Below are 22001 nucleotides of genomic sequence, written 5' to 3' on the forward strand. Positions count from 1 at the left end.
AGCCCGCGCACCACATCTACTGAGCCCACCCACCCTGGAGCCTATGCACCACAACTAGAGAAGAGAAGAGGAACAAAAAACCCGCATGCCGCAACTAGAGAGAAGCCCACACATCGCAACAAAGAGCCCAAGCGCCACAGTGAAAGATCCCGCATGCCTCAACCAAAAAGATCCCGTGTGCCGCAACTAAGACCCAACGCAGCCAAAAATAAATAAATAAAATAAATAAGTAATAAATAAATCTTTAAAAAAATAGTATAGGAAAATAGAGAGAGAGGATGGGGTAATTCACTATAAGGAAATTCAAATGAGACAAAGTACAGGAGCTCTTTCGAAAGTCAGAAGCACTAACAAATTCACACAGACTCACTCCTACCTGGAGCTCAGGTGAGTGTGTACCCACACCCACTTCTGGGCCACCTGATCAAGGGGTGGGGGAGGACCACCTACAACAAACATCTCCAAGGAGGGGTTGTTCCAAAACAATTATCCATCAACAAAGTTTAAGAAACGGATCCCAACAAAGAGTAAATTTTTCATAGTTTTATAACCTAGAGGGTTTCTGAAAGGCAAATGAAGCACATTTTTAGTTATTTCTGTTTGTTTGAGACAAATACTGAGCTATTCATAAAGCAAATGACCACTACATGTGTTTATTAGAACCTGAGGTTCTCATGTCTGTCAATTTCCTTTCACTATCCATATTACATTCAATAAATTATACGACATCAGGAAGAACCAAGAGTGCTGTTAAAAATCTATGATATGTAAAGCAAATATACTCCAATAAAAATTAATAAAGAAAACAAAACACAAAAAAATCTATGATAAACAGGATTAAATAGCTGATTAATATCAACTTTTTAGGAGAATAGGAAAAGGTCACGAAGGTAATTTGTGAAGGAAACACAGTTTATGGGTAAAATATAAAATTAAGTTCAGCTTCACTAAAACAACAACAAAAAACAAAGCAAAGAACATGGGAATGTCCAAGAGAAACTGGTTAAATAAATTATGGCACCTTCACATGATAAACTAATGCTTTTAAAATTATATTTTGAAACTCTGAGCTATAGGAAAAATATGTGAATTATAATCTAAAAGGGAAAATTAGGATACAAAACACCACAGATTCAATTTTTTAAAGAAAGATAAAGATAAAAACAGAACATTTGCAATAAAGAGTGATTTTCTCCAAGTAGTGAGATTAGAAATGACTTGCTTTTTCACTATTTTATATTTTCCAAATTTTCTAAAGCAATTATTTAGTAATTTTACAATCAGAGTAATTTTAAAAATAAATAGTACTAACTGATGATTCTGAATTTCATGAGGGCAGGGACCATGGCCTGGGTTTGCTCATGGAACACAGTGCTTAGCATTGTATGTGCTCTATCATTATTTGTTGAATGGACCCATGAATGAACATGTGAAGGACAGATTAATATAAAGTTTCCCTGACATCCTTTACCCTGATTCCCCAAACATTTTACTACATTTGATTTATCCTTTTCTCTCAACAGATATTTTCTTAATGGCTAAAATGAGGTCCTTAGAAAAGTCCTTGAGCCTCAGGAGAAAGTAGTCCAAGATCACAGAAAACACCAGAGCTCCCGTCTTGACCAAAGAGGTCCAGCTCCTCCCGTTGCTCTTTTACATATACGTGAGCGTGCCACTCCAAATGGGGGATTTTACATCACTGTGTTATAGAAAATTCACATGAGCTTTGAGCCCTCAACCATATAAGTAAGATAGTTATTGGGAGAGTCCTGAGATGAGACTTAAAGAGAAAAAAAAAATTGGATCAAAAGGAAAAGGCCATAGTACAACCATAAAACACATTTTAAAAGAAGATAATTACTAGGAAGCCCACATTTTGGAGGTCACAATAAAAGTTAATTCTACTTCTGACTTGAGCCAAAGAGAAGAAACAAAGCAGCCTCAAGTATGAGATGGAGACAGAGAGAGACAAGAAAGAAAGAAAAGGGACAGGAAAATTGGCTGCCGGTAATCCAGAAAGAAGAGTGTATGTTATCACTTAGCGGCAACATACCCTTTTTCATCTCAGGTTTGGAAGAAAATGCTTTTCTCATTGTGAATTTTAGTCAATTTCTTTTTTGAATTTTCACTCTTTCAAGTAAATCCTATCTACCAAAGAGGCAGGTTTCTGCCATCAGCATCAGAGACATAAAACCACATTAAAGGAAGAATTAGTGTCAAAGTTAATCTTACAGCAAGCTCTGAGAACCTCAATTCCAGTCTATGCCACTCAAGATATTAAAGCTACAAAATCCTGGAAAACATTTGTCTTGGGCAAACTAAGTAAGAAATCAGTTTATATTCCTCATTAAGGGTTGTTAAAATGTAGGTCATTCAAGTATGTTAGGAAGTCTCTAGTACGCACTCAGGCCTTCAATAACAATTTTCTGAGTAACTTAAACTGGTTATATTTCACTTTAAAGGGTTATTATCACAACTTGATTCCCATAAAGAAGAAAAAAAAAACCCATCAATCTATCAATCTGTCTAAGGCACTGGTAATATCTCTAAGTATGACAGACTATCTGGATACAAGAGGACGAAACAGATTTTGGAATTAAAACGTCTCTACTAAACCCACATTAAGCACATGCGGTTTCAATTTCTCAAGTAATAAATCAGGATCACGCCCCAAAGAGATGCCACATGTTTTCAAAGACGGAAATACGAGGTGTTCTTAATAAATAAATAAATTAATTAATTAATTAATAAAAGGTATTACCAATTGTGTCCACTGAATAGCAAAAGCCATTAAAAACAATGCTTCTGCATACCTGACAATTCTTGCTTTACAAATGAGAGCACAGCCAAGTAAACTTGACAGTCAGCTATGATTATCTGCCTCTGAAGCCGATCAACCATAGAAGGGGTGGATTTTCTGACATCGACCTGTTTGGTGGGAAGAAAGTACACACCGATAAATCACACCCAAGAACAATATTCCTTCCAAACAACTATTACTTTATTGTGCAAAATAATTTCATGCAGGGAGTGTGAAACAGCAGTTGCTGAAATCCAAGACCAAATTTACACTCTGAGCCTGGTAGTTCTATCCTCCCCCATTAAGTCCAGCTTTATTTTGTTAACAATACATTGATGAAGAGGCTTGTAACTCAAAGACAAATACTCTAAATGACAGAAACTGAGTTCATGGGAAACATGAAAGCCCACACACAACTTCAGAGTTTTACCTTTCTGAAAACAACATAAGTTCTTACTTATCCAAAATAAAAAAATCACTGAAGGTACAAAACATTGCCCCAGGTAAACAACCTGAAATGCCACTTTGCAGCCATCTGCCTTCAGGAAGGACCGATAGTATTAGGGTTCATTCCTTTGGTGCACGCAACCGAGATGTGAGGGTTGGAAACTGATTACATGTTAGTTAAGGAGAAAACACCCTGGAATTAAAAATTATCTTTGAATGAATCACAAATTGAACTTGAAATTTAAGTCATAATCTCTAAAGGTGACTACCTCTATAAAATATGAAAAAGTAAAACCAAAAAACCCTACTTTTTAATAAGATTTTGGTTTTCATCGTAAAGAATGCTAAATGAAGAAAATTCGCTCTGAAATAGAACAGTGCATTCTTAAACTTGAACAAAATAGGCTAGTTTCCATATGCTTTCACAGTGATATAAGAAATGATACGATTTTTCCAAATATGACAAAAGTATACATAATATACATGACAAAATGGCTGGCTTCTCTTTTTTCTAGATTAGCAGAATTCACCATGGTCAATCTTGTTCCTGATCTAGTTCCAGCACCCATTACCCTGTTTGCTTAAGCAAATGTCAATCTATTGATGCTTCTGTTTTCTCTGCTTGTAATAACATCTACTCTGCAAGGCTGTTGGAAGGGCTAATGAGATACTGTATGTGAAAATGCTTTTTAAGCAAGGACCCATTACAAATGTTGATTATTAACGTATGTGCTGGGCCTGGTACTAGATACTGAGCACAGACATGTAAATTAGCTTACAGTCTAATGAGGGAACGCTGACGACCACGTAATGCAGAAAATGCTCTGAAGGATGAAGTACAAGGAACTATGGGAACCTGTAGGAGACACACTAACAGGCTTGGGGGCTCAGACAAGAGTCTCTGGAGAAAATGACATCTAGGAAGAACTAAAGAATGGATATGAACCAGGTCAAGAGGCAGATGAATGTTCCAGGCAGAGGAGAAGTCAGTGACAAGTGAGCCACATTAAGGAGTTTGGATTTTAGTGCAATGGCAGTGGTAGGGGGCGGGGACACTGAAAATGAAATCAGCGATGTATAATTTGCTGATTTATATTTATATTATATTTATATTTATAATATATAATATTAAATATATATTTATATTATACATCAGCGATGTATAATACATCTTAGTGACTGTATTTTGGAGAAGAATTACAGAACAGTGAGACTGGAGGCAGAAACGCCAGTGAGGGTTTGTCTTAGGCAAGTGGAGATAGTGGCTGGCCCAGGGCATTGACAGGGAAAGTAGATGAATTCAAGACGTATTTAACAAAGAGTCAACAGGACTTGGTCACTGACTGATGTACAGTTTGGAGAAACGAGAAATCAAGGAGAACTGTGGTGTTCTCTCCTGGAGTGTCAGGAGACAGTACTCTGGGCCCATCAGTGGCTTCCTTATGGCGGACGTCATAAGCAAGAGCAGAGGTGAAGCCACCTGGAGTGACATATAGGAGCAGAAATGACAGGTGGCTTCTGCTGACTGTAACCGACAGACTGGTTTGTCAACTAAACAAGTGACACATGTGACTCCCCTGGGTGCTCCAGAAACATCAGAGATCGGAGGATGCCTCTCAAAGTCTAGAACTTTTGCACTGAAAGGTGAAAGAAAAATCAGGCAAAGTGGATTATGATATCATTGTGACTTTATTTATAACCAAAGGCTGGGGAGCCCTGGGCTTTAAAAGGAGGTAACAGCTAAATTCCTGAGTTATGCCAATGCAACATATCTGAAATACATACATGAAAGCCTACAAAAGCCCTTGCAGCATGGTCCACTGTGGAAGAAGATAATTTTAAGATACCAAAAGAACATGCACTGAAAAGCTCTAATGATTAAAGGGGTTTCTATTGCTTTAAGAAACATGCTTTACATAATCAAAAGCTGTAAGAAACATTTAGTGCTTTAGCCATGTTCTAAACACCAAAAACCAAGTAAATAAACAATGTTCTAAGTAAGCAGCACATAGTTCATAACTTAAAGACATAGTACTTACATTCTTCTTAATTTTATTCTTGATTGTTTCAATTACTCCAATCTCTTCACTTTCACACAGCTTTTCTGTGGTTTTTAAGTCATCACATGCCAACTGCATTTTTTCTTCCTCAAATGTCATCATGGCATTCTTCCAAGAAAGAAATAAGGAAAGAATGAATCAGTAAGTGTCTGAAAATTTAGGCCAATTTATTACAACACAACTCCAAACTAGGGGGAAAAACGATCTAAATGATTTATTGCCAGTAAAAGAATCAGAATGTTACAGCATACCCTATTCATTAAAAAAAAAAAAACCTATAATCTCAATATGAAATAAGAACATACCTCTATTACACCAGCATGAAAAAATGTATGGTAACAAATGTCCTTGCAATTACTGTTCTACATTTTCTTGTTATTAAACACAGTAACAAAAAAAATTATACAATTTCTGACTGGTCCACTTAATTCAGTTTTTAGAACACAGCCTCACTGAAAGCACTTTCTACCCACGCATGGATCCCTGGGTTCATCAAGGACAGCACAAAACGCTAATGAAACATCAGCTAGTAGGTACTACTTTGAAAATTATCAATCTTTTCAGGGACAGCAATTCCAATGGGCTCACTTGTAAGGAACCCATTTTTTATTGTCCCCAGTGAAAAATTCCACTGACAGCTTGTTTCCAAGCACCTGATCCTGGTAGATTTTTTCAGGTCACATTTGACTGGTAGAAATGATCCCTTGCTTTGTGACCACCTAGAGGAGTGGGATAGGGAGGGTGGGAGGGAGATGCAAGAGGGAGGGGATACGGGGATATATGTATACGTATAGCTGATTCACTTTGTTATAAAGCAGAAACTAACACACCACTGTAAAGCAATTATACTCCAATAAAGATGTTAAAAAAAAAAAAAAAAGATCCCTTCTCTGCAGAAAACCTGCTACTTTCTCCCAGAAGAACTGAGGTTTCTGAGATGAACGGGCTACAAGGGCAGAGACAGGACACCAGGTTCTTGGAAGGACATAATTAAAAGCATCCAATTTTCTACATGGCCCAATTTATTTTAAAACCTAACTGCAACCTATTCTCTCAATTCCTAAATATTAATATTCAAAAATGCAAAAGTAACCGATAAACTTTAAATCTGCTAATTTAACTTGTCTTCCAGTCCACATTTATTCAATAATTTTAAAGCAAACCTTTATTATCCAAAGTCTGACTTTTTTTTTCTTTTCAACTCTAATACAGTTTTAATTTTTGGAAAGGTCTTTCAATTATATTTTTATTTTAAAAAGGATTTTGGTTGGAAAAAATATAATGCTCTAGAAGATATAAGCATTTAATTTTTAAAATTAGGGAAGGGTATCTCATAAGTGTTGGTTAATAGGCAAAAATTTTATTCCAGTCTTAAACTGTAAAAGATCTTCTACAATAGTGTATCTGTACAGCAGGTAACCCCTAAAAGACATACATTACATATTTGTTTCCCTCCCACCAAAACCTCTTCCCACATCAACTTACCAAGAAACTGACAAAGCTGGCTCCAAAACTCATTAATGGGCTACGATTTCTGTTAAGAAAACAAAATAAAATTATTTTTATTGTGAAATTTTATTTTAAAAACATTTGACATATCAGGATCACTATATATTCCAAATAATTGGACAGAAGTCGTTAAGGTCTTCAAGCCAATTAAATTACCCTAAGAAAAAAGTAAAAGAGGCAAGAAGTTCACAGGTCTGTCCACCAGGATAGAATCTCCCCCGCACCTGATTCTTCAAAGCAAGGAGAACAAGAAAGTCACATTATAATTGACATTGCTTTAATAAACCAATCCAACATCTGAAAACATGTGGCTAAAGGAAGATGATTAATATTCATTTTTTTTAAATTTTATTTATTATTTTTGGCTGTGCCACATGTGGGATCTTAGTTCCCCAACCAGGGATTGAACCCACAGCCCGGGCAGTGGAAGCGCAGAGTCTTAACCACTGGACCGCCAGGGAAGTCCAATATTCATTTTTTTTTAATTTTTATAAATTTTAAAAATTGAAGTATAGTTGATTTACAATGTTTCAGGTGTACAGCAAAGTGATTCACTTCTACGTATATTCTTTTTCAGATTCTTTTCCAGTATAGGTTATTACAAGATATTGAATATAGTTCCCTGTGCTATACAAGTCCTTGTTATCTATTTTATATGTAGTAGTATGTATCTGTTAATCACAAATTCCTCATTTATCCCTCCCCCCCCCCTTCCCCATTTGGTAGCCATAAATTTGTTTTCTATGTCTGTGAGTATTTCTCTTTTGCAAATAAGTTCATTTGTATCGTTTTTTAGATTCCACATACAAGTGACATCATGATATTAATATTCATTTTTAAAATGCAAAACGTGTTCAAAACTTTCCACACATAAATTAAGTATTATTTTCAGAGTAGATCAAAGGGTTTTACCACTAAGCCAGACCTGGCAAACTCACTTATCCCATCCAAAGAACTTTAAGAATACCTCCCTAGAGTCAGTCATCACCCTGCTGTAATACACAGTCATTATCCAATTTTATATGTAAACCAAAAATATGAAGCCAAGTCAAACTAATACTAATTCAAAGAATATGAAAATATAAACATTCTGCTTCAAATTCACAACCAGTACAAAATTCCAAATCTCTGTGGATGGCGCTAAAGGAGAAAGCAAGTTGTAACTGCCTTCTTAAAAATAATTGTACTGCTTTTGTTATTATGTAAATAATATATGGTCATTATAAAAAAAAAAAAAAGCCAAGAACAATGTATTTCGTCAATCCCCTACTGGAGATTTAGTTTAAGTCCAAGGTGACCATGTGTGTATTTGGTGGAGGTGTGTATGGGAAGAAGAGTGTGCACATTTAGATGGATATATGCATACGTACGTACACACATATACCACACGCTCAGAGGAACATCTTTGTACATGTAATCTGCAGGGAGTCCAAATGTATTCTTGGGATAAACTACTAGAGGTAGCACTGCAGGGTCAAGTGGAATGCACATCCGTTTTCCTCTTGGATGGTGGGGGTTATGTTGGGGGCAGGGGCGGGGATCAGGAACTCAAATGATTTGGAATGTTAACCCTCTGCTACAATTTTTTTCCATCTGCTTGGTACCTACTCAAATTCTACAGTGAAGAAGAGCTTGTTTACCCCCACTGCATAGGGTATTAAACCTCCAAGAATTAGGAAGGTGTCGTGACGGGTGAAGAATCCCGCACCAGCGCTCACACCCATGAACCAGCTCCAGCAGCACCTCCCCAAGCACGCGGCCCAGGCTCCATCCTCCCAAGTCTGCACCTGATCAGACGGTCAATTCTCCACTCCGGGGCTCTCCCCGGACGCGCCATTACAGGCTTCCACCCGCTACATTATAACCTGGTTTGTGTATGAGGGTCCCCTCTAGAATGCTCTCTTCTGCCTCTTCTCCCTCACCATTATGCCTTACACACAGCAGGCATCCAACAAACATGAATCAGTGAAGGAATGAAAGAGCTCTGCCTTTCAGGAACGTTTCAATCAAGAGCTGAGCAGCCCAGCTTCCCCGTCTTCGCCCGCTTAGCCATTAGCCATTTGAGAAATGAAAAGACGCTGAATCGAGGGCCTAGTGCTGCTACACTTGCTTCTTGTTCTGGACTAAAATTAGGTTTCTGAGAGCCCAGGCTATTAATGATTCCTGGTGCCCTAGCCTAGCCCTTAGTACTTCACATACTATCTTCTCATTTAAGTGATAAATCGGCCCCAGAGAAACATTTTTCCCTCCTTGAGGTACTGTCTCCATAAACCCCAGGGCACCTGGGTGCATTAGCCACTCGATAATGAACTGACGGAGAAGCAGGAATCCTCGTGCTGCAACGTTACCTGGTGCTGTAAGAGCTTCATCTAACAAGGTTCACTTGTTTCCTTCACCTGATTTTATTTTATTTTTTTAACTCAACATGACCCAGGTGATCCTACATTAACTTATCTCTTCTAAATCAATTGTGGCCCACACATGTGTTTCCACATAAAACGTATTCAATTTGGAGATTTGGGAAGGTTTCCAAAGAGTACAAGGATCATTACTTCAACACTGATGCTGGGGGGATCATTACTTCAACACCGATGCGGGGGGCGGAGAAGGAAGAGGCTCACACTGGGAACCAATGACCAGCACAAGGGTGGAGGCGGGGAGCGAGGTATCAGGTAAAGGTTGAGTATAAAGGTAAAGCATTAAAACCAAAAGACAAACCTTTCTAAATACCAGAAGTTACATAAAGGAGGTGGGGGGCAAGTGAAATAGGCCACCTCGTGAAAACCTCACTTATTTAAAAGAAGGGAGGATCTAAATCCATATACATACGCGCAATACTGAAAAAAAAAAACTGGTAAGTTAACCCATAAACATGTTTTTTAACGGATACTTACAAAGTGAGGGAGGGATAGGGAAGAAGAAACAAGGATAGAAACGAACCTTCTTTGTATATACCTCTTGTTTTGGAGATTTGACTTTGGATCCATGTAAATATTGTATATGTCATAATATCAAATTTTAATAATGCAATCCCTAAAAATTCAAATGTAAAGTGAATTAAATGTACCTAAATGCAAACCCAATTGGTAAAATAACCACACAGAGTAGAAGTATTCCAAACGACTTTAAAATACAGTAATCTGACAGCACATCCCTATTATGAAATACCCTTAAAAACAGACCCCAAAAGATTGCAAAACAAAGCTTTTGTTTTCAGTAATCATATTTTTACCAGTCAAGTTGGTACCATTATTCTACAGCTGTTGGGTATGTAGTTTGTGATAAAACAATGCATAAGTACGTTGGTGTTTTTTGAAACCAAGGATTTTGTGCACAGGAAAAAGGATAAAGTTAATTCAAAGCCTAGAAACAATGACCACCCAGTAGTATTCAGCATGGTCCGGCACCCTCTCTAAATACATTAAGTAAAAGATCCACAAAGAGATGGCTGACTCAAGCTCAGGGGCAAGAAATGTTCAACAGCCTTGAATATTGTGTTATAACAGAAAGCAAGGAAGTTTAAAAACTACATTAGGCTCTTGAAGAGGTTCAAGCCAAAGATGTTAACAATTTGATCACCAATCAGGTAAAAATAGCAATGGATTGCAATATCAAATAATTTAAAACCGTAAATTCATAATGATACTTTTTAGTTAAAAAACAACTCAACAACTCACTGGTTGCCTATGGAGGATCCTAGAGAACCAATTCATTATTTTGAAAACTGTTAAAAAGGGGAAAGAATAGCATTTACCACACCTTTTCTCTATAAACTCAGAGTAACCAATCAGATGTGGGGTGGGTCTCTTTACAAAAATGTCCTGGGCTAATAAATGAAAAGCAAATGATAGAATCAGAGTATCTCATTTTGTAGCTGCTCCTAATCAATTAATGGATACAGACAGTGATCATAAAGACAGGGGCAATATTAAACCGATACCATCAGCAAAATCCAAGCTGTGGGAGATTCTACAGGACAAAGATGCTAGTTTCTTCAACAACAATTAAAAAAATGTAAGGGTGAAAAAAGAGACTGAAAGGGAACTTGTAAAATATAAAACAACTGGGACATAAGAGACATAAAACAACAAATATCCTGCATGTATCCACACACATATACATAAACACATATATACACATACACTAGCAACAATTAGAAAATGAAACTTAAAAAATTATCATGCACAATAGCATGAAAATATTAATAGCTAAGGATAACTCTAACAAAAATGTGCAACACTACTTCACTGAAAACTCAAGACATTACTAAGGAAAATGAAAACCCTAAATCAGCATTTTGCAACAGTGGCATCCTTAACATTTGGGGCCAGATAATTTTGTTGGGTGCGGGGGGCGGGCTGCACTGTGCACTGTAGGATGTTGAGTAGCATTTCTGTCCTCTACCTACATGATGACAGGAGCACAAGCCACTGCCTCCGCCCACCCCCCAAGGTGTGACAACCAAAATGTCTCCAGACACTGCCAAACGTCCTACTGGGGCAAAATCAACCCTGGTTGTGAACCAGTAGCCTAAATAACGAGATATACAATTCTTATGGATTGGAAGACTCATTACTGCTGAGATATTATCTTCTCTTAAACTGAACTGTAGCTCCAATGCAATCTCAAACAAAATCCCGGGGGGGGGGGGGGGGGTGTGTGTGTGTGTGTGTGTGTGTGTGTGTGTGTGTGTGTGTGTGTGTGTGTGTGTGTGTGTGTGTGTGTGTGTGTGTGTGTGTGTGTGTGTGTGTGTGTGTGTGTGTGTGTGTGTGTGTGTGTGTGTGTGTGTGTGTGTGTGTTTCGAAAGGTTGATTCTAAAATCTACATGGAAAAGCAAAATACTTAGAAAGGCCAAGTCAAATTTAAAGAAGACCAACAAAGCTGTCTCAAGCAAAATCCGTGTGTGTGTGTGTGTGTGTGTGTGTGTGTGTGTGTGTGTGTGTGTGTGTGTGCGCGCGTCTGTGTTGACAGGTTGATTCTAAAATCTACATGGAAAAGCAAAATACTTAGAATGGCCAAATCAAATTTAAAGAAGATCAACAAAGCTGGAGACCTACATTACCCAATATCAAAACAATTAAAATTAAGCATTTCTGGTCACTCATAAGAGACTGAAAAAGGCAAATACACATATCAAACAAAGAGCTCATCTTGAGAATACATACATAAAGAACACCCATAAATCAGTACAAAATGACTGGCAACCCAGTAAAAAAAAAAAAAAAAAAAAAAGGGCAGTCTTAATAGGCACTTCACAAGAGAGGATATCCAAAAGTTAATAAGCATATTAAGAAGTGCTGAAAAGCACTCATTATCAGGGAAATACAAACTAAAACCAAAATGAGATACCACTATATGCTTATCAGACTGGCCATAGTTATAAGGATTGATAATACCAAGTGGTAACGAGGATGTGGAGTAACTGGAGTCTCAAACGCTGCTTAGCAGTATCTATTAAGGCTGTGAGCCTGCTCTACTAAAACTCACCCACATGCCTGATCTACTGAGCACATGCTTATCGATGATTTAGTAACTTCACTCCTAAGTACATATGTACAACAGAATTGAATTATTATGCCCCTAAAAGACATGCATGGTTTTTAATAGTCTTATCCTTAGTAGCCTCAAACTGGAAACAATTCAAATGTCCATCAACAGGAGAACAGATCAAATAATTGCAGCATATTCATTCAGTGGAATAGTTCATAGCTATGAAAAAGAACTACTGCTAAATGCAAAAACATGAATTAATCTCATAGATGTAATGTTGAGTGAAGGAAGCCAGACACAAAAGAGTATATACTGAATGATTCCATTTATATGAAGCTCAAAACCACTATTCTGACCTCTAATGATGACAGAGTTCAGAACACTGGTACCATTGGGGGGATACTGGGAGCCCAAGGAAGGATGCTGGAATGTTGGAAATATCCTTTATCTGGATGTAAGTAGTTACACTGTGATATTTACATATGTATACATTCTTATATGGAAAGTTTTTCCTTATGAAAAAGAAAAAATTAAAAAGAAAAATTAAATCAGATAAATGATCATTGATGGGTATTTGATTATATTAGTGAATTAGTATTAATTTTTTAGGTATAGAAGTGGTATTATACTACATTTTAAGGACTATTTTTTTTAGAGGTGTATATGATAGCATTTATAGATAAAATAATGACTGAGCTTTGTTTCAAAAATAATTCGAGATAGGAGAATTAAAAGTGACCAGAAGTATAGATAAAACATGATTTCCCATGACTTGATAATGATTAAGGCTGGCTGACTGGAACATGGTAATTGACTAAACTATTTTATATACTTCAGAAGATGTAGGCTATTTTTCAAAATAAAAAGTTAAAAAACAAACATAAAAATGCTCCCCAAAGGTGATGTCTTTTGAAATCCTTTGATGAGAAGGACTTTAATGGTCACTGCCCTAGTCTGCTTTTTGAAAATGAACCACCAGTAATGAAATGGCTTAAAATTTTCTCTCTGTATGAAGACTCTCCCAAAGGTAGGAAAATTTGAAAATACAAAGAAGCAACGGATGGTCTTTTTCTAAATTTATGAACATTGCCATGGAAATTTTAAAAAACAAAGCTTCTCCAGCAGATTAAAAATTGGACTGATGAAGATTTTGTTTCTTAAAACACTGTGGGAGGGAATGTACACATTTGATTCTCAAAGGAATATTTTTCCATTAAATAAATGGGCATAATTATAAGAAGACAGTCCCTAACCAAATATGTTTCTTCAAATGTAATTTTAACCCCAAACATAGTGGCATTTTCCATTTTTCTGAAAATGTTCTATATTCACGTAATGTTGACTTTTCTCCCCTTCAAATGTGTGGGGAGGCTGGACTTCATATATTACCAAGGAAATCCGGGGCCATGTGACCCGAATCAGTCCATGGTAGTCACCTCATCTCATTGCAGCCCTGAGATCTCAAACCTGAGGACGGAAGAAACAGTCACCTAAATTCACACCCCCTACGCTAACTGCTCTTAAAAGGCCTGTGCCTTTTCTGTGACCCATGCTGTTTTAAAAATCACGGTCCCAGAGGATCACGGGGGTCAACTTCGTACAATCACCAATCAAGGCATCATTAAATGCTTCTCCAGAAGCCTCACACCATTCCTTCAGAAACAACTTTTGCTAACAGGACAAGTGATATCCTCTGCTCTGTCTAATATTTCCAAATATGGGCTTTAAGGAGACTAAACTGATTCAGTATTTCACTTTTCTTTCTAAAAGTAAAGTAAAATAATGTTAACAGAAGAAAAAAGCTAAGTCCATGAAGCCATTCATTGCACCATTATCCAGAATAAGGAAAACCTGGGTTTAAAAAAAACAACTGTCTACATAGAGGAAAAGCTTCATGACATTGGATTTGGCAATGATTTCTTTGCTATGACACCAAAGCACAGGCAACAAAAGTAAAAATAGGTAAGTTGGACTACATTAAAATAAAACATTTCTGTGAAAGAGACATAATCAACAAAGTGAAAAGGCAACCTATGGAATGGCAGAAAATATTTGCAAATCACACCTGAAAAGAGTTAATGTCCAGATTATATAAAGAACTCCTATAACTCAACAAAAAAAGCAAACAACCCAATTAAAAAGTGGGTAAAGGACATGAACAGATATTTCTCCAAAGATGATTTACAAGAGCGAATAAGCACATGAAAAGATGCTTAACATCACTAATCATTAGGGAAATGCCAATCAAAGCCACGAGATGCCACATCACACCCATTAGAATAGATACTATCAAAATAGCAGAAAATACACAAGTGTTGGCAAGGATATGGAGACATTAGAATCACTGTGCACTGTTAGTGGGAATGTAAAATGATGCAGCCACTATGGAAATCAGTATAATGGCTCCACCAAAAAATTAGAAATAGAATTACCATATGACCCAGTAATTCCACTTATGGGTATATACCCAAAAGAACTGAAACGAGGAACTCAAACAGATTTTTGTATACCCATATTCTAGCAGCATTATTCATAATAACCAAAAGGTGGAAGCAACCCGAGTGTCCATTGATGGATAAACGGATAAACAAAACGTGGTGTATATATACAATGAAATATTATTCGGCCTTAAAAAGGAAGGAAATTCTGACACATGCTGCAACATGAATGAACCTTGAGGACATTATGCTAAGCGAAATAAGCCACTTACAAAACGAAAAGTACTGTATGATTCCACAGGAGGTACCTAGAGCAATCGAATTTAGAGACAGGAAGTAGGGTGGCTGCCAGGGCCTGCAGGGGAGGAGAGAATGAGCTGTTGTTTAAGGGATATAAAGTTTCAGTTCTGCAAGCTGCAAAGAGGTATGGGATGCACACCAACTGTGAATGTACTACACACTCAACTGTGCTCCTAACAATGGTTAAGATAGTAAACTTTGTTATGTATATTCTACAATGGAAAATTTTTTGAAAATGGAAAGAAGTCTACAATAGAAATAAATGACTCATAAAAATAACAGATGGAATATTATAACCTAGAAAAATCCCTGACAGAATTTAATATGAAAACAAAAGCTCTGTGTACACTCTGTTCCAATATGTATAGACAATAAAAAAATGGATATTTGTTTTGAGGGGCAATAAGATTAAAGGTGATTTTGTCAATGATAAATGTGTGTACATGGCGGAATAAAGTCACGACTGAAGCTGCACTACTAATCATCATCTCTGCCTCAATAATGTCACCACAGACATTCTCTCTATATTCAGACATCTTTTAGAGAGAAAAGTGCATCATTTAAGTCAATTTACTTGTTCTAAATACTCCCTGTGATTCAGCTGTTGCTTTGATACAATTTCTCAACAGAATATATCATCCAGCCAATCAAACAGAATAATGGGGCGACTCTATAGCAAAATAGTCAAAGCCTGCTTACGTGGCAGTGAGCTATTCACTTAGTGACTAGCTGTGTCCCGCTGTGGCTCAGAGCACCATTAACACAAGGCTGATAGAGAAATGCCCCAAAAGAAGGAAAGAAAGACACTTAATATATGAGGTTACTCCCCAAACAGTCTGATTATTTTCCAAAAACAAATGCAAATGATTTGGGCATTGCTTTTTATATTACCTATATAAGCCTTGTAAATAAGATTTTAAATGCATCCCTTTCAAAATAAAAGAGAAGCCAGTAGGACATCAAAAAGAACCACACATTTTCTTGCTATTTGAACTAATTATCTCATTAAAAAAATTGTTTTTTCATTTTTAATAGTGAAATCTTCCCTCTACCTAGCTAACTCCTCCCTACACTGCTAAGAAAAATAATAAATAAAAAGCTCTATAGTAAGGAGTTTAATAAAACCAGAGTTAAAATCTAAAACATGAAGTCACTATTACCTAGATTAAGCCTTGAAATGTTTAAATTTCAGGGGATGTCAACCACCTGAATGCAGACCTCACTTGATTTGTACTTGTGGGTCCTGAACGATTGGCTCAATTTTCACTGTCCCGTGTTTCAAGTTCTCTAACTTTGAGTACACTGTGCTATCAAGAGGTAAGATGAACGTGATTCTTCTGCAATGACTTCTGTTTTCCAAATATATTGATCTAACTTTTTTTTTTTTTTTTAAACACTACTCAGAAATGGGAAACGCTCCCAGTGAGCTACTTGGAGGCTTCAACCCTAATCTGAAGATGTTGCAGCAATAATACAGACTGGGATGTCTGGCCTCCCTGAGCTGAAGAGCATAAAATTCTTCTCACTCACCGACTAAAGAGACGGAAAGTTTTCTCTCTCCTCACACCGTGAAAGCAAGGGAGAACAGCTACGTTCTCAGCACCTCGTTCTTGCACCATGCATTCAACAAACATGGTTAAAGAGAGCATCTGCCATGTGCAGAAAAGGATAAGCGTCCTCAGAAGTGATGAAGGAAAACTCCAGACCATAAGTGTAGAAAGAAAAGTTCCCTACTCCCTCAGATGGTAGCCAAGGAAAATAAAACGTGAAGTGAGTTTTCTTGACATAATTTACAATAGTTAAGAATATTTTTCAAAAGGAAAATCTAATTATTCTGAAAGCATCTTAGTTAAAAAGTACTACAAATGCTTTTTTTACGTATTACATACAGCATCCCTAGGTCACATATATGATGGGAGAGCATCAGTGGAATGTTCCCTTTGGAAGCTTGTTACAAATTGGAACATAAAATTCAGTATGTGTTTTCTAGAAAGAATCACTTCCACAGGAATCCCAGTGGATCTATTCACTTAGCATTCACCAAGTATCATCCTCCCAAACAGATCTAAGAGTTAGGTACCCAGGTCCATGCATCCCACTGCTCCACATCTTCTACTTCTCCATGATAAATTTCCAATTTTAAAGCAGCTTCCCGCAGGACTTCCCTGGTGGCGCAGTGGATAAGAATCTGCCTGCCAACACAGGGGGCATGGGTTCGAGCCCTGGTCCGGGAAGATCCCACATGCCACAGAACAACTAAGCCCGTGCGCCACAACTACTGAGCCTGCACTCTAGAGCCCGCGAGCCACAACTACTGAGCCCGCGTGCCACAACTACTGAAGCCCGCGTGCCTAGAGCCCGTGCTCCGCAACAAAAGAAGCCACCGCAATGAGAAGCCCATGCACCGCAACGAAGAGTAGCCCCCACTCGCCGCAACTAGAGAAAGCCCGCGCGCAGCAACGAAGACCCAACACAGCCAAAAATAAATAAAATAAATAAATCTATAAAAAAAAAAAAAAAAAACAGCTTCCCATAGCCCACAGCCACCTTTGAGCCTACACAGGGAAGGACTGAAGTGTCAAGTTTATCCAAGTCAAATGATTAGGAGAGTGATTAAGAAATCAGGCCCAAAAAACGCAATACAATTTACTATCAGAGAAATAATGGGGGTTTTTCCAGGCTGCTCTTTGTTTCCATCAACAAAGTTATCCAGTAGAAAACTATACTTTTCTTTTTTTAAAAAACAGATCTTTAATTTGAAAATCATATACCCAAGTCATAACCAGATAACATTCTGCAGTTTAAAAGAAAGTAAATGAAAAGTGACCTCTTCTATACATGGTATTATAGGAAAAACTCTAATAAATTGTTTCGTTCATCCATACAAAATATATTTGCTGATGATGAAGTATACAGCAGGCACTGTGCTATGCACTGGAGCTACAAAGAGAAACACTCATAGCTCTTCATGGAGCCTACACAGTCCAGTTTGGCTGCTAGAAACACTGCAGTAATAAATGGTGACAGAAAGTGGGTAGACGGTCGATTTTTACTCAAAGTCATCCTTTGTCACCATACTTTTCATGGATGAACGAGGCTTCCTCGAATATCGGATCTGATGAAATCTAACAAGGGCTACTTGCCAACTTTGACTTCCACCTTCTCTTGTGTTTCTTAAAAGAATATATTAATAAGCCTTTAACCACTCTCTATTGCAGCTCTATATTTTAAGTCTCTGCAGAGTGCTTACTGTTTCATATTTATCTCATTATTCATTTACTTGTTTGAATAAATGAAAGCTCCCCAAGGTTGGGACCCCACCTTTGCCAAGTGCCACTATCCTGACCTCATAGGACAGAACCTAGCAGATAATTGGCCCAATCCACATCTGTCTAATAAACCAACCACCCATCTCCTGTGAAGTCTACACGTCATGACACTTCATCTGATGGACCTTCCTCCACAGGTTCCAAAAAATTCCCAGAAATGAGATCGTCATCAACCTGAGCCCATTCAAGACTCTGCTTTCACTAAGAAAAATAAACGTGCTCGTTTCCTTGATCAGAAGATAGCAGTGGTGAATTTCATAGAAAGGCTCTATTCTGACTTTTCAGACACAATTCAAAGTGTGATCCTCGGGCGACGCTTTATCTCAAGGACAGCATGTCTCTAAAAACACGGATCATGGCACTCATCCAGTTTATGACTTGATTTATGAGTGTCTGGAACAGATCCAGGGTTCGGACTTGTGTTTATCATGTACCCATCCTTCTTAGGGATTTGAGAGTCTCTAGTGCTCCACCAGCCAGCCCCAGGGCCACCCCACTCAGCTTGGGGGTACCCCCAGGCCAGGAAGGGCCGCCAGTCCCCAGGGAGTGGTATGTTCACCAATGTTTGCACTCACAGCCACTGCAGTGGCTGCTTGCTTTTGTTACGTGGACTGCTTGTGATGTGGTCTTGCATCTTATCAGAAAATGACCTTGTAATTCACTGCCCGGTGCCAAGAAGCCATGAAAGCCTCTCACTGGAAGCAGTGAAGCCATCAGCTTACAGTAGGGACTTCTGGGGGGCAGGCTGAGACTCTGGGACTCCTCCCCACATAGGGGCAGAAGCAGCAGGAGCCTAGGTGGTCTGTCTCTCCCCACAGCTTGAGGTGGTAGTTATCTACAGGTTAATACAACTAATGAGCCCCTCTCCGCACCACTGAAAAAATAACTGGGCCCTTGAACCTGACTTCCTATGGATAACTGTCCCATGGAAACTTCCTATGCACAACCGTTTCAATGGATGCATTTCTAGGATGTCCCTACATTAGGAATGCATCCCCTGCATATGGCAAGATACCCCTCAAAGCCACTGTGGTAATTTAAAATACAGACTGGTTCTACAATCGCGTGGCAAAAACAGGACTTCACTTTTTAGGCTCGTCTCTGGTATCCTGCAAAGGAAGAGCTGGCAGATTCAGGGGTACGTCTTAGACTTGGGGTGGAGGGAGATTTGGGAAACAACTACAGAAGAGAAATGGTGAACGGGACAGAAGCCACGGAGTGCTTGGCCTGGGGCGGGAGGCTGGGGAGCCGAGGGCTACCCTCCCAGAGTCCCAAGTGGGCCCAGCACCCCTACAGCCAGGCCTGTGAGGAGGGAGATGAGGAGAGACCCAGAAAGCAAAGTGAAAGCCAAGGAAAACAGTCTGGCCCCGAGTCCCCCATCTTTTAACTTCCAAATGATTACATGAGTTAGAATTCACTGGTCTAATGAATATGACAGACTATGTAGCATGGTGATATTTAGAAAGTAAAATATCTACATAAAAAGTCTGTCTTGGGGGGTAGGGGCAAGATGGCGGAAGAGTAAGACGCGGAGATCACCTTCCTTCCCACAGATACAGTAGAAATACATCCACACGTGGAACTGCTCCTACAGAACACCCACTGAACGCTGGCAGAAGACGTCAGACCTCCCAAAAGGCAAGAAAATCCCCACGTACTTGGGTAGGGTAAAAGAAAAAAGAAATAACAGAGACAAAAGAATAGGGATGGGACCTGCGCCAGTGGGAGGGAGCTGTGAAGGAGGAAAGGTTTCCAGGCACTAGGAAGCCCCTTTGCGGGCAGAGACTGCGGGTGGCAGAGGGGGGAAGCTTCGGAGCCACAGAGGAGAGCGCAGCCACAGGGGTGCGGAGAACAAAGCGGAGAGATTCCCGCACGGAGGATCGGTGCCGACCAGCACTCACCAGCCCAAGAGGCTTGTCTGCTCACCCGCCGGGGCGGGCGGGGACTGGGAGCTGAGGCTCGGGCTTCGGTGCTAGCCGGGAGGGAGTCCGGGAAGAAGTCTGCAGCTGCCGAAGAGGCAAAAGACTTTTTCTTGCCTCTTTGTTTCGCGGCGCGCAAGGAGTGGGGATTCAGAGCGCCACCTAAACGAGCTCCAGAGACGGGCGCGAGCCACGGCTATCAGCGCGGATCCCACAGCAACAGGGGCGCAGAGGGAAAAACGGAGAGATTCCCGCACAGAGGCTCGGCGCCGACCAGCACTCACCAGCCCGAGAGGCTTGTCTGCTCACCCACCGGGGCGGGCGGGGGCTGGGAGCCGAGGCGCGGGCTTCGGTCGGATCGCAGGGAGAGGACTGGGGCTGGCGGCATGAACACAGCCTGAAGGGGTTGGCGAGCTGCGGCTAGCCGGGAGGGAGCCCGAGAGGAGGTCTGCAGCCGCCGAAGAAGCAAGAGACTTTTCCTTGCCTCTTTGTTTCGCAGCGCGCAAGGAGAGGGGATTCAGAGCGCCGCATAGATGAACTCCAGAGACAGGCGCGAGCCGCGGCTATCAGCGCGGACCCCAGAGGCGGGCGCGAGCCGCGACTAACAGCGCAGACCCCAGAGACTGGTAGGAGATGCTAAGGCTGCTGCTGCCGCCACCAAGAAGCCTGTGTGCGAGCACAGGTCACTCTCCACACCGCCCCTCCCAGGAGCCTGTGCAGCCCACCACTCACTCACCGACTAAGAGACTTTAACACCCCACTTTCACCAATGGACAGATCATCCAAAATGAAAATAAATAAGGAAACACAAGCTTTAAATGATACATTAAACAAGATGGACTTAATTGATATTTATAGGACATTCCGCCCAAAAACAACAGAATACACATTTTTCTCAAGTGCTCATGGAACATTCTCCAGGATAGATCATATCTTGGGTCACAAATCAAGCCTTGGTAAATTTAAGAAAATTGAAATCGTATCAAGTATCTTTTCCGACCACAACGCTATGAGACTAGATATCAATTACAGGAAAAAATCTGTAAAAAATACAAACACATGGAGGCTACACAATACACTACTTAATAACGAAGTGATCACTGAAGAAATCAAAGGGGAAATCAAAAAATACCTAGAAACAAATGACAATGGAGACACGACGACCCAAAACCTATGGGACGCAGCAAAAGCAGTGCTAAGAGGGAAGTTTATAGCAATACAAGCCTACCTCAAGAAACAAGAAACATCTCGAATAAACAACCTAACCTTGCACCTAAAGCAATTAGAGAAAGAAGAACAAAAAAACCCCAAAGCTAGCAGAAGGAAAGAAATCATAAAGATCAGGTCAGAAATAAATGAAAAAGAAATGAAGGAAACAATAGCAAAAATCAATGAAACTAAAAGCTGGTTCTTTGAGAAGATAAACAAAATTGATAAACCATTAGCCAGACTCATCAAGAGAAAAAGGGAGAAGACTCAAATCAACAGAATTAGAAATGAAAAAGGAGAAGTAACCACTGACACTGCAGAAATACAAAAGATCATGAGAGATTACTACAAGCAACTCTATGCCAATAAAATGGACAACCTGGAAGAAATGGACAGATTCTTAGAAATGCACAAACTGCCGAGACTGAACCAGGAAGAAATAGAAAATATGAACAGACCAATCACAAGCACTGAAATTGAAACTGTGATTAAAAACCTTC

General features: G+C 39.3%; 1 protein-coding gene across 7 annotated transcripts in view; it reads right to left on the reverse strand.

Moving 5' to 3' along the window:
* Nucleotides 1-22001, reverse strand: part of TTC39C (tetratricopeptide repeat domain 39C) — a 109679-nt gene that overhangs the window by 48636 nt on the left and 39042 nt on the right. For all 7 annotated transcript variants that reach the window (XM_082417841.1, XM_082417845.1, XM_082417838.1 and 4 more), the window contains 3 exons: nt 6793-6841; nt 5287-5415; nt 2814-2928 (listed from right to left, as the gene is read on the reverse strand). In XM_082417841.1, coding sequence (XP_082273967.1) covers nt 2814-2928; nt 5287-5415; nt 6793-6841 — 293 coding nt within the window. The remainder of the gene's footprint in view (nt 1-2813; nt 2929-5286; nt 5416-6792; nt 6842-22001) is intronic.

The sequence above is a fragment of the Balaenoptera physalus genome (genome assembly GCF_965194825.1).
Source record: "Balaenoptera physalus genome assembly, chromosome: 12".
NCBI lineage: Eukaryota > Metazoa > Chordata > Mammalia > Artiodactyla > Balaenopteridae > Balaenoptera > Balaenoptera physalus.